Source organism: Tiliqua scincoides, chromosome 4 (assembly GCF_035046505.1).
Source record: "Tiliqua scincoides isolate rTilSci1 chromosome 4, rTilSci1.hap2, whole genome shotgun sequence".
Classification (NCBI taxonomy): Eukaryota; Metazoa; Chordata; class Lepidosauria; order Squamata; family Scincidae; genus Tiliqua; species Tiliqua scincoides.
Window position 1 is genome coordinate 206,850,848 of NC_089824.1, and position 13,708 is coordinate 206,864,555.

At 46.3% G+C, this 13,708-nt stretch overlaps 1 protein-coding gene across 1 annotated transcript in view; it reads right to left on the reverse strand.

Moving 5' to 3' along the window:
• Positions 1 to 1,090, reverse strand: part of ATP9A (ATPase phospholipid transporting 9A (putative)) — a 113,502-nt gene extending 112,412 nt beyond the window's left edge. The window contains exon 1 of the mRNA XM_066623313.1: positions 941 to 1,090. Coding sequence (XP_066479410.1) covers positions 941 to 1,008 — 68 coding nt within the window. The 5' untranslated portion in view covers positions 1,009 to 1,090. The remainder of the gene's footprint in view (positions 1 to 940) is intronic.
• Between the last annotated feature and the right edge of the window lie 12,618 nt (positions 1,091 to 13,708).

Sequence of the window (13,708 nt, forward strand, 5' to 3'; positions counted from 1 at the left end):
ACCTGTCAGCTCCAGCTCCAGCTCCCCGCACCCTTCAAGGGGGGGGTCTTCTTCCTCTCCTGCCCCCTCAGAGTGGCCCAGCCTCGCCTCCCCTCCCCCCGGGGGGGTTTGCTTCCTCCCACTGAGGGGAGAGCCCTGGCGGGCTGCCTCCAGTCAGTGCCAGCCAAGGCTCTTCTCCTCGCATCCCTCCCACTGAGCGATCTGGATCCCCAAGCACCGAGGGGAACCCGGGACAGGGCCAGGGGGCCGGGCAGAGGAAGGGAAGCTCCAAGGCGGCTCGGGGGAGCGTGGAAGTGCCGGCCAAGGGACCCCTGGGTGCTGCTTGGCGCCCTCCGGGGCAATGCCCAGATTGGGAACCTGGCAGGCTCTGGGCAGCCAGGGAGCCTCCAAGCACAAGCCTATGCTTGTCTACTCAGAAGCAAGCCCCACTGTATTCAGTAGGGCTTACTCCCAGGAAAGTGTGGACAGGATTGCAGGGCAGGACGCAACGGTGGGGCGGCATTTCTCCCCGAGGAAGCCCCGGCGCTGAGGCTGCCATCCTATTCATACTTACCTGGGAGTAAGCCCCATTGACTATAATGGGGCTTACTTCTGAGTAGATCTGCCTAGGAGTGGGCTCTGAGGCTGCCATCCTAGCCACACTGACCTGGGAGTAAGCCCCATTGACTATAATGGGGCTTACTTCTGAGTAGGCCTGCCTAGGATTGGGCTCTGAGGCTGCCATCCAAGCCACAATGACCTGGGGGTCAGCCCCACTGACTGCAGCGATGCTTACTTCTGAGTAGTCCCGCAGAGGATGGGGCTCTGAAGCCGGGAAGGCGAAAGCGCCCCGGGAGTGGTCCAAGCGCGGCGCCAGGAGGAGGATGCCTGGCTGGGAAGGGGAGGCCCGGCGGCTGCGGGGATGGAGGGCAGGGATCGGGCCCGGGGGGCGCTGGCTTACCCTCCGCGGCGCTTGCTGTCCATCCTCTTCTTCTGCCTGACCGGCTGCAAGGGGATGTTGTCGGTCATGGCCGCGGCAGCAGGGCTGGCTGGGCGCAGCCGCCAGCAGGGAGGAGCGCAGGGGAGGACCGGATTCCCTCGCCAGCCTGGCTCGGCCCAGCCTCTCCGCGCTCTGCTCGCGTCGCTGCCTGCCGGAGACCGGGCAGGGGGCTGGGCGGCGCGCAGGTAGCGTGGACGCTCACGCCGCCCCTGCCGCTCCCCCCTTCTCCCCTCCTCGCAGCCCTCCCAGTGGGCGGCACTGCGCCCTTCCTCCCAGGCGAGGCTGCTGCTCTTCTCCCTGGCCGGTACCACGCTGAGGGTGCCAGCCCAGCCCGGGCTTGGGCATCTCCCTGGAGCCCCAACTCACACGAGCACTGCTGTGCCCAGTACCCGATCCACCCTCTACCCATGAAGAGAGGCGTCAAGAACCCACCCCCCCAGGTCCCCCCTTGTCCATTGCGCGCCCTCAAGTTCTGGACACCCCTCCCACAACCCACTTAAAGGATTCTGAACATTTTCTCATCCTTAGCATGATTTCTGTCTGTCTGTCTGTAGGTCAACTTCCATTGACATGACATTTAGAATGGGGCCGGCTGGTATCACACAGAGGGTGCCCAGCCCACCCCAGCCCTTGGGCAACGCGGGTCTCCCTGTACCCCCAACTCACAGGATCACTATTGTGCCCACTACCCGATCCACCCTCTACCCATGAAGAGAAGGGACAAGACCCCCCCCCAGGCAAGGAGCTCACCCCTGGCGGGCCCTCAATTTCTGGACACCCCCTCCCGCAATCCACTTAAAGGATTCTGAAAATTCTCTCATCCTTGGCATGATTTTTGTATTAATCTCTGTTTCTGTCTCTGTGTGGGTGGGTTGGTGGGAGAGGGACATGTGGTGAGTGGGGAGGCAGGTGAGGCAGAGTCTCCCCACCAGAGTCCTTCGAAAAACACTGCCACCGTGTGAGGCACCCAAGTACCCACAATCCACGTGCAGAACCACACGTACCCAAGTACCACATGTAGGTATTTGGGTGCCTCACATACCTTGGGTGCCTTTTCCTTACCATTGCTTCTGAGCAGCTTTTCTAGCAGAGGACCACTCCTTGTGCAACTGTAGCCCAGACAACCCATCCCTACAATCAATATATTTTTCCCCTTTCCTTCTCCTCAGGAACAACTGCCTCTCTGGTATTGTGAAGAATACTTGGTTTTGCTCAAGTCACACTAGGTGGGGCGGGACTGACAAACATAAGGCCAAACACGACCCCCTGGAAGCAGTTTATCCGTCCCCTGTTATAACTGGGCTCTCCCAGCTTGATAATGGTGCTCTCTCATATCTTGAAAATATGAACAAGATTTGCACATTTTCTCTTTCATCACTTGCAGCTAATGAGTTTCTATGTGAGAACGAAGTGCTTATTTCTGGCCATCATCTGCTTAGTGATGTCACTTTCTGCTTAATGATGTCACTTCCAACCCTCAGCAGGCACTATGAATGCTAACTTTGGCCCTTAGTATGAAATGAGTTTGATCTAGTCCTTGCACTAGATCCTCAAGGGGTGTTTCTTGTTTCATACACCAGGTTGTAGTCATCTTTTTAGGCCCCCCCCTTGCCATTTTGTCACCTGTCTCAGGAGCTGCTTCCTCCTGAAGGCCACACATGAGCTCCTAACTGCCCTCTGCAGTTTCCTTCAATATTTACATCAATATACAGACAACTGTTGTCAAATTCCCTTAACAGGAAAAAATAAATGCCTCTCATTCTTTCCCTTGCCATGAAACAATCTCTGCTGCAAAGGGTGCTAACAGTGAAGCAAGCTCAGGGCTGGGCAAACTTCAGGCGTGTGGGATATACTTTTTAAATTATCATTTTAAAATGAACCCTAGGCGCAAAATAGCAGTGGGGGGGGGGGGGGGAATAAGTGTCTCTGAAATTTTAGACCAGGAAATTGTTTTCAGCACCTGATCTGAATTCACAGTCCTTTCACTCACAAAAAAATGACTTCTTGTTAACCAAATTTTCAGGAGCCTGCAAGAGGAAGACATTTGTTATTGCTGTTGTTAACAAACTGGGCACCACAAACCCTTGCAAATTTATAGCAAATTCCTGGAGATCCAGTGGATTCCAATCTGACAGCCTCTGAGTTAGAAGGTTGCTTTACTTGCACTCACTTGTTCTGACACTTCCTCTTCTACAGCATCCTTGGAGTCAAAATTAATTCAGCACCACCTAACAGCTCAATTCTATCCAAAGCTTCTTCCTATACTGATGAAGCCATACAGCCAGAGCGCATGCTGTGTCCTGCTGGGGGAATAGTCCCAGAGGTCTCCTCCAGGTAAGGGAACATTTGATCTTTTGCCCGGGAACAAGCCTCCACAGTCCTGATGGGTCTACTTGGACCTGCAACTTTGCTGCCAGCAATTTTGCTACTACTGCCAATGCCACCCTCTTTTGGCCTGGACACAGCCCTTCCCTGCCCCAGTCTCTGCTTCATTCCTCCCCTAACCGTTGTACCCTTCCTTCACCAATTTATTAGGGCTTTTCTGGAGACTATTGGCAACATTGGCCTAGCTGCACAAAATGGCAAATCACATTTTATGACTGCCATACAGCACACTGTACTGCCAAAATGTGAGTCCTGGAGGTGGAGCAGGCCCACAGCACTGGGCTCTTAGTTACGTAAACCTGAGCTTCTGTCCACATGTCCGACTGAGATAAATATCCCTCTCTAACAGATGATATGAAAAAGTGGGAAGTGCTATGGGGCAAAGACATTTCTCAGTACAATCAGGCAGCTACAGGATGACCCTGATCATTAGGAAGATGGGGTTGGGGTGGGAGGTGAAGAGTGAAAAAGATTATAGAAGAAAACACAAGCACCTTGTTTCTGGTGTCAATTAGGGCAGTACAGGGCCGTTGGCAAACCATGACACATGGTCATATTTAACACACATACACACCCACTCAGAGCAGAGGTGAAGAGGTCTTCCTGGTTACACTGAGATCAAAGACAATAGCATAGTGACAGCTTTTTTAGCCCTGTTGATACAGTCAAAGGACAGTGACTGCATACGTGCCTACAGAGACAATATCGCACAAACTCCATTGAAGTCAATTGGATTTAATTATTTATTAGATTTCTCTTATTTAGATCTTACCTGGCTTCAATCATGGAACTCAAGATCATATCCATAGGGTTCCCAAGTAGTCCTCATCCAATGACAGTTCCCAGCTTCAGCAGTCTTGCTGCATCATATGAGCCAGAATGGTATAGTGGTTCAGGCGCTGGACTTAGACCTAGAAGATCCAGGCTCAAATCCCCATCTGCCATGAACCTTCCTAGGTGACCTTGGGGTCCAGTCACTATCTCTTAGCCTCACCTACCTTACCGGGTTGTTGTAAGGACAAAAGGGGAGGAGGAAAAATCCATTATGGGGTACAAGCCATGATGTGTATGCGCAACCTCCTGATTTTAGGAATGGGTTAAGTCAGAATGCCAGATGTAGGAGAGAGCACCAGGATGAGGTCTCTTGTTATCTGGTGTGCTCCCTGGGGCATTTGGTGGGCTGCTGTGAGATACAGGAAGCTGGACTAGATGGGCCTATGGCCTGATCCAGTGGGGCTGTTCTTATGTTCTTATGAACTATGTACATCTGAAGGATTGGATAAAAATATGAAAAAAATATGCTTTCAGAACAAGCTCTTGGGAAGGTTAGAATAAAAAAGTTGGAAGGGACTTTGGTGGTCATCCAGTCCAACCCAATCCTCAGTGTAGGCAACTACAACTTCCTTGACAGGTGGCCATCCGGCCTCCTTTAGAAAACTCAACTGCATGAGACAAGCTGTTCCAGTGTCAGACAGCTCTTAAAAGTTTCAACATTCTTCCTCTGGTCCGGCCTAAACTTCCCTTTAGTTTCAACCCATTGGTTCTAGTCCTGCCTTCAGGAGCTAAAAGGGCAAATACTGTATTCACCTGCATGACAGGCCTTCAGATTCCTGATAGCTATCATATCACCTAGTGGTCTTTTCTTCTCAAGGCTAAACATACCAAGTTCCTCAATCATTCGTCATAGGACGTGGTTTCCAGACCCTTCACCATTTTTGTTGCTCTTCTCTGAACCTCCTCCATCTTGTCAACATCCTTCCTTAAAACATGTTGCCCAGGATACAGTACTGTATTCCAAGTGATGTCTGACTAGTTCAGTATAGACTGGAATTATTACTTCTTATGATCTGGACTTCTATGCCTCTGCTAATACAGCCTAGGAAACTTGCTTTTTGAAACTGCATTACACTGCTGGCTCATGTTAAACACATGGTCCACTAACAGCCCAATCCTATCCAGGAGGTCTGGTCTAGAGGGTAGAGCCTCCGTTTGCCTGAAGATAACATCCGCAGGTTGCCAGTTCAAGGCCACCGGCCCTGTGAATGGTGAGACCTTGAACAGGTGACAAGCTAAGCCATTCCACCTGCTCTTTGGTGTGAGCAAAGAAGTGTCTTGGCTGCCCTCCATGTGAGAGATGAAGGAGCTGCTTGTCAGCTTGCGTGGGAGGAAACCGGAGGCCAGAATGTGATACCAGATCAGAAAGATCCATCTGAAATGTGGTTTTTGAAAGATAGAACCTTTCAATTGTAAAAATCCCTACAGGGATTCAGAACAGCCTGCCTTTGTAAACCGCCTTGAATAAAGTCTGAGGAGAAATCTGACTACCAAGAAAGGCAGTATATAAATACCTGTATTATTATTATTATCCAATTTATCAATGCCGGTGCAGCCATACCTGTGGGGCATGTATTGCATCCTGTAATGGTGAGGCAGTCACAGAGATCTTCTCAAGGTATGGGAACATTTGTTCCTTTACCCTGGGGCTGCATTGCGGCTGCAGCGGTGCTGGAAAGTTGGATAAGATTGGGCCCTAAGACATTTAGGCCCAAATCATAACCAACTTGATTGCACTGACACAGTTATGCAAATGGGGCATGTGCTGTATCCTGCAGTTGGGCAGTCATGGAGGCCTCCTCAAGGTAAAGGAATATTTGTTCCCTTACCTCAGAGCTGCATTGCCCTGACCTCGGTGCTGGACAGTTGGTTAGGATTGCGCCCTTTGTTCTATTTTGCACATTCTGCTGCCAAGTCAGGTTTACCTCATCTGTACTTGTGCCTCTGATTTTTTATTCCTACATACAGTACTGTACATTTGTCTTCATTCACTGTACTTTATCTTGTTAATGATTGTTGGTGAAGATGAAGGCTCCACTGATGGAGCCTCTCAAGATCATTTTTAATCTTAATTTGGTCTTCCAGAGTATCCCTGCCCCCAATTTTGTATCATCCTGAAATTCAGAATGCATCCAGAGTAAGCAAACTACCCCTAGCTTATCTTCCCCTTGATATTATTTCAAGATGACATGGTCACTTTTGCCTAAAGTTCCTATCACTTTCATTTCCTTAACCAATTCTTCTCGGATTAAGTCCAGGATAGCAAACCCCCTTGTTCCTTCATTTGCCTTCTAACGATGATGTCTGCAAAGCAAGTCAGTGCCAGTCAATAATTTATTGGACCTCCTGTTCTCAGCTGAATGAGAATCCCAGTAGGTGTCAGGTTCTTCAAGAAGCACAGAGAATTGTATATGGGGTTTTCCCCACTTGATCCACTCAGCTGTGCTGAGTGTGTTGAGTGACCCAGGGTCACTTTCCGAGTTTCTGTTGACCAGTAAATTGAACTCAGATCTCTCCAGTCTAAAAGTCTTTTCTGATCTCCCTTTATGCATCGTCTTGTGGGGGTTTTAGGAGAATTGGGCTGCTTACAGTGCAAGTTTATGGATGCCTAGTCAAAAGTAAGAACCAATGAGGTCAATGGAACTTACTCCCAGACAAGTGCGTATATGTTTGCAGCCTTTTAATAATATTATGTTGAATAATAAGACTTCAGGTCTTTTCAGACCCTTTCCTCCATGCACACATTATATCCATGGAGAGGGGAATGGGTGCGCATTGCTGCTCCCAAGACAATGGGCAGGGCCAGAAGTGCAATCCTGTCCCAGACCTTTACTTGGTCCCTCTTTGACTTGTGGGAGTGCGTCTGTATGTGACTTCCTTCCTCTGTCTCTCTCTCCTACTGATCTTCCAAGTATGCAGACCTCTACCATGAGTCCTCCATGCCATGAGGTCTCACACATCCATGCAAAGGTAATAGTTCGAGGATACTCTTTTCCAAAGTACAGAACCTATCCAGCCAACAAAGATGTACATGTTTGTGAACTGAGTATTTTTTGTCTTTCTGCCTCTGCTCCGATTTTATACTCAGCAGCGATCTAGTGCAGGTTGCTTGGTTGCATCAGGAAAAAATGATCATTGGGTACAAACTGCAAGAGATGAGATTCTGTTTAGACATTAGGAAGAAATTATTGATGGTAAAGGCAGTTTGGCATTGTTACAACAAGCACTGCTATTGTTACATGGTCCAGAAGGTGAAACAGCACCCTGTAGACTGGCCACCAGCAGGTTTCTGCTAGTGGTGATGGGGAAGGTCTTGGTGGCAGTGGCATCCACCTAATCCCATATCTCTGGCCTAGACCTGACACACGCTATTCTGTTTAACAATCTATGCCAGCAAAAGAGCTGGTGTAGATCCGAGTAGAACCATAGGGGACCATGGAGCAGCCAGAGACATAAGTAAAATGTTTCTTTACTTAGCTGTCTCGGCTGGCCTGGTTCCCTGCTGGCACACAAGATGTAATGGACACTGCATTGGTGGCCTTGCGTCCTGAGTGCCAGTGTGGGATAAGATTGGGCAGTAACTTATTTGCCAATTGGCAAGCTGATTGTCTGGTCCAGCCTACACATTACTTCACAGACTGAAGAGAGCATTAGTTGGTGGAATGGATTGTACTACCTCAGACTGCAGGTGGGGGTTAGGTATTTGAATGCTTTGAATACTTTTCCTGAGAGCCAGCATGGTGTAATGGTTGAGAAGTTCGACTTAGACCTGGAAGATACAGGTTCAAATCCATGCATAGCCGTGGAGCTTCCTGGGTGATCTTGGGGCAGTCACTATCTCTCAGCCTCACCTATCTCAAAGGGTTGTTGTGAAAACAAAAGGAGGGTAGGAGGTACAACATCTTGAGCTCCTTGGAGGAAGGGTGATATAAAAAGTAATTTTTGTTTTGTTTTTTAAAACCCCCAAACAGATCAGCATTTCTCAAACTTAGTGGGTTATAACTCACTAAGTGGGTCACAAGGCAATTTCAGTTTGGTTGTGTAGCACCTCGGTCAGCTTCTATTAAAAATACAGAGCTGAAAATACAGGGTACAGAGCTGCTGGGCAGGGCAGGCTCCCAGTGGGAGAGAGGCACAGTGCTTTGCCCTGAATAGGTGGTGGAATGAAGGGGGAAGAGCTGTGTGGTTGGAGAAAGATCCATGCTCTGCTTTGAATTCCGAGTTAAAATGTTTGAATTGCAAGCTATGATAAATTATAGCTCAAGTGCACTGTGCAAGGGGACCTTTGGCTGATCGCAGCTTAGGTTTGAAGCCTAAATTGATGTCACTTCCAGCCATGACGTCACTTCCAGTGGGTCACGACAGATTGTCAAGTGGGTCCCAGTGCTAACAAGTTTGGCTAGGCCAAACCCCTGATGTTACTTCCAGGGAGTTTTCCCTATGTGGGGGAACATTCAAAAATGTAACACACGCACACACAGACCCTTGCAGTCTGACATAGTAGTGCCCTCTACCATCTCAGGATTTTACCACCTCATTCTGCTGCTTGTATAGACCAGGCCTCTGCAGTCTCCCAAAAAGCAGTGCAAAGAACCTTCCCACCATGTCTTTAATTCCATGGATTTTTGATCTGTACTTTTCCTTACCACTTAGAAAGATAATATAGGTGGCCAGCTTACAGTTGATCAGAAGTGATAACATGCACCCCAGTTACAGCTTGGCAAATGGCCACCTAAATTTGCCCTTAGAGGCTAAGAAGTTGAAAAGCTGCAGTCATGCTTCACTCTTTCAGGAGTCAGTGGTGTGGTTGGCATTCTGTTCCTGCTAGTTTCCACAGGCGAGGAGAGGCCAGCTTCCTCCCCATTTTCCCTTAATAAATGCATTAAACCCATTACAGTCGCTTCCTAAGGAGAGGAAATAAATGAACAGCTGTGAACAGAATCAAGGGCAGGCTGTTCCCATGGTTTAATAGATGCACACAAAAGTACTAAACATCTGTGCACAACACGTAACAAAATAGCAACTGAACTACAACTTTTGGCAACTGAACTACAGTCAAGATCTTGGGTGCTAGGGCTGAAATTATTAGCAATGTAGCAATGTTATACATGCCCTAAATCTGCACATGATACATTTATCTTTCTTTGGTGTCTGAGCTCTGACAAGGCTGCTGCAATTAATTGCCCAGTTAATCACTACCGGCCTATAATAAGCTGTTAGCACCTGTATCTCTGATCTGCTGGGATGGCTTTGATTTTCCCCCCTTCCTCCCCCTTTTTGACGAGCGGGTGATAGCGGATATCCTTTAAACATACATTTAATGAAGCCCTTCATAAATCCATCAGCACTTGCTAACGGAAACTACTATAAAGCTCACACGGCCACAAGCTTTTATGGAGAAGCTGTTTGGCATCCTCAGAATGATACATCGGTGCATTGGGTGGACTTGGGAAAATATATAGCAATACTAAAAGGAGTGGGAAGGAGAAACTCACAATGGTGAAAGCAAAGTAGTAAGAAATATTATCATACCATTCTAACTGTTTTGCTATTCAAAATGTTCTATAAAAGTAAGCCATTTCAGCCCAACATTGCATATACACAACAGACCAAATGTGTACACCTGTGGGCCAGGCAAAAAAGGGTTAAACTGTTATGCTTCTGTAAATTGGGGCATGGGCAAAGATGTAGGGAACTGTTCTAGATGGGTATAGCTAGAGAAAGGAGGCCAATGTAGGGGACAAAGCATGATCTTAAGCTGCTGAAGAAGGTCCTGTTCACAGGCAGCACAAGAGAGAATTTCAGGTAGGAATCCTATGAAAGACCCTAGAAAGCTGCTGCCTTTGGAAGAAGATAGCATCGGGGCTGGTTCAGTGGTTCCCAACCTTTACTTGAAGGTAAGGGAAATGCTAAGTTGCCATGGGGCCCTGTTGAGAGGGCAGCAATTTGGCAATGACAGTACTTCCGGGTTTGCACCACCGCTAATTAAGTAAAAAAAGGGGTGTTAGGATGGACCTGTTTGGCAGCAGTAAGAACCTGGGTTTGTTGGCATCTCCTGTCACCATCACCAGGTACATCCAAAAAAAGCCCTTTTCACTTAGTTTGCAGTGGCGCAAACTCAGAAGTGCCATCAACACCACTACCCTTAAGGGGGAATTAAGTGTTTCCCACTGTTTGGGGGGGGGTCGTGACCCCAGTTGGGAAACACTGGACTAGCTGGACCGATGGTGTACATGTGACATGATAAGACCAGGCACTATTGGAAAGATTTTTTCCCTCCTCCCTTCTGCTTCCACTATTTGCAGTTTCTAAAATAACTAAGTGCAAGGACTCAAATCCACTTTGCATCTTTCCAGTGCACTTAATGCTTGGTAAAATGATGCAATTCCACTGGAGATCCTTTGGTAACCGAACAGAATTCAGCACTTCTGATGCACTTTTCTAAATTGCAGAGTAAATGCAGCCCTTCTAGTTCATATTCAGATTGTTCTGAATGCCTATGCCACAGACATTTTTAGGAACGTCTATCACTGTATAAGAATTACTTTTCAGATTTGCATTAAATTTGACAAAACTAATATGTTCATTTGATGGCCTATACACACTGTCCTTATCATAAGGAAACTGAAACAAAGAAAACCTCATTCTTAGGCAAGTTGGGAACTGGTATAGGCTATGTGTGAGAGAAGGGCGCCATACTGCCTTTACACTGGTGAACAGACTTCACTGTCCAGCCACTCAGGTGCTCTTCGCATATTACGGCAATTTTACATGAAAGGTTGCAACAGTCCTCCATATACATGGACATTCCACACAGGTCTTGTTCTCATATTCAAGATGAGTGCATTATTAAATTCTGCAATATATTATGAATGTATGCATGCAAGTAGCCTTGTTGCAGCCGTGGACCTTTTTTTTAAATTCCTGATTTGTGGAGAGTGCACTGCATATGCTTACATCTGCATGTACATACACACCAGGCAAACTGAACATGTGCAGTCGTGGGGCACCACCTGCAGCTTTGATCTAAAGTGGATTTAGGACATCCACTAAAATTGAGTGTTGGGAGAGTTAGGACAGACAAAAGAAAATATTTCTTTACTCGGCGTGTGATTGGTCTGTGGAACTCCTTGCCACAAGATGTGGTGATGGCGTCTAGCCTGGACGCCTTTAAAAGGGGATTGGACAAGTTTCTGGAGGAAAAATCCATCACGGGGTACAAGCCATGATGTGTATGCGCAACCTCCTGATTTTAGAAATGGGTTATGTCAGAATGCCAGATGCAAGGGAGGGCACCAGGATGAGGTCTCTAGTTATCTGGTGTGCTCCCTGGTGCATTTGGTGGGCCGCTGTGAGATACAGGAAGCTGGACTAGATGGGCCTATGGCCTGATCCAGTGGGGCTGTTCTTATCTTTTTTGCCCCAAAACTTGAATTCAGGCACTCTGGATTTGTCATGAGAACAGGACTATAGTCACAGCACTTGGCCAAGACCAAAAAATGTGCATAAAATGTATACTGGTCATAGAAATCAGTTTCTTGGTGCATAACTGTAATTTTTTTAAAGTGTAGAATATGCACAGTCCTGATTACCCACCCACCCCAGCACTTTATATGCTGAAAGTGTGATCAAAGTTTAGCGACAACAAAAGTGAAGGTTAGATGAATCCAGTGTGAAAAAATTCATCCCAAATTTATTCTCATATCAACAGAAATGTATCAGTAGATATTAAAAAAACAAAACTACACAGAATCTCCTTAGAAGTTCATACATTCACAATGCAGAAGAGACGATGCTTGAGGATGCACCTTTGGCAAGTTCCATGTAACAAGATCCATTTTACAGTGTAAACAGGTTGTGTTCTTACTTACAAAGTCCAGCAGGAAAGGCACAACTTGGCAAAAACAAAAACAAAAACCCTAAGTAAAACAAAAATGGAAATACACAAAGAAAATACAGTTCAGGTGCAACAACAAAATTACATGAGTTAAGTTTGCTCTTTAATCAAATCCACATTATGTCATGGGCCTTCCAGACGAGCAAAGCTGGACAAAGTCAGGGGAAAAAAGCTACTTTTTTTTGTTCAAGTCCTTTTAATACCAAGGCGTTTTTGCTATTTTTTTTTCTTCCAATGCAGCTTTACATTATTAACCCGCAGAGAGATCCTGCAGATGCAAAGAGAATCGTGGGAGGGTGGGAAAGACAATACGTGTTCATAACATCTTCAGATACTCCCAACAGTATATCGTGTTTTGGTTCAAATAGTGCATGGTAGCCTCTGCTTGGATCTCAAGTTCAATACAGTGGTTTTATAGAAAAATAGACACTTAGCAGTACAAAAAAAACAAACAACAAAACCAATGAGGTAGATAACTTAGAATCCAGAGGGCCATCCTGGTAACCTTCATACAATACAAATGCCATCAGGTGTGGTTTTTTTTTTTTGGCTGTAAATGCAAGTACACAAAACCATAAGGAGACTTTAGAGTCCTTAAGATGTTTTCCTGTATAAATGCTGCGGAAGACTTCCAGGTGGGTTGTGCCCCGCATGCCTAAATGTGGAGGTTCCTTAACTTCGCCCACAAAGCACATTAAACCTAAGCACATACTTCATTCTTAAATACAAGGTTTAGACAGAACAACAAAACAAATCAAAACACATCCCCTACAAAGATCAAGACAGGCATGAATGAGGAGAAATTTCCTCTTGCTAGGGGGAATCAATTCCGAAATGCAAGTCACCTGAGATTCCTAGCAGGTCATTCAAAGCCCAACCTCCTAAGGATTTTATTCCCTTTCAATAGTATATACAAACCCCCCACCCATCTTGCGTCTGCTTCTTGGAGTTGAATTCCAACCCTCCACCCCATCATCCCTGCCCCATGTAGAAAAACAAACTGCATGGATGGAAACCCCCTCAGAATTTTGGCACTGTTCTGTACATGATATGTGCATGAGTGTGACAAAGTAGTATTTAAATAAGCAGCAGCCATCAATATAGGAGATTTAAGATTCATCATTGATTACAGAGAGAGTGCCAGTTTTTAAAAATACCTTTTTTTTGTTTGTTTTAAATAGCATTCTTCTGCATGATGGGATTTGCATGTTTGGACAGTCACCACAGCAATATTACATTCAAAACCACACCAAAAAAATAAAATCAAACAACAACAAAAAAGGAACTACTCTAGAAGGGTGGCATTCTAGGATATTTACCCGCATAATTAGTTTCCACATATCAGTTGTGATTTACAGGAGTTTCAAACCTCCCCCCACGTCCTCCTTCATGATCAACAGATTTGATTCCACTCCGTTCCAAGCCACTAATGGTGTCTTATGTAAGCAAAGCCAACAAAAAGAAAGGAGGTAAATGTTATAAGCTTTGGAATTCACATTGTAAAACTTCTTAATGTTTTACACATTTAAAGTCACACCTGTAAAGAACTACTTTGCAAAACCCGCATCTTTCCAAAACAGAGAAGAATCCTACATTGGCTTCACTTTTATCTT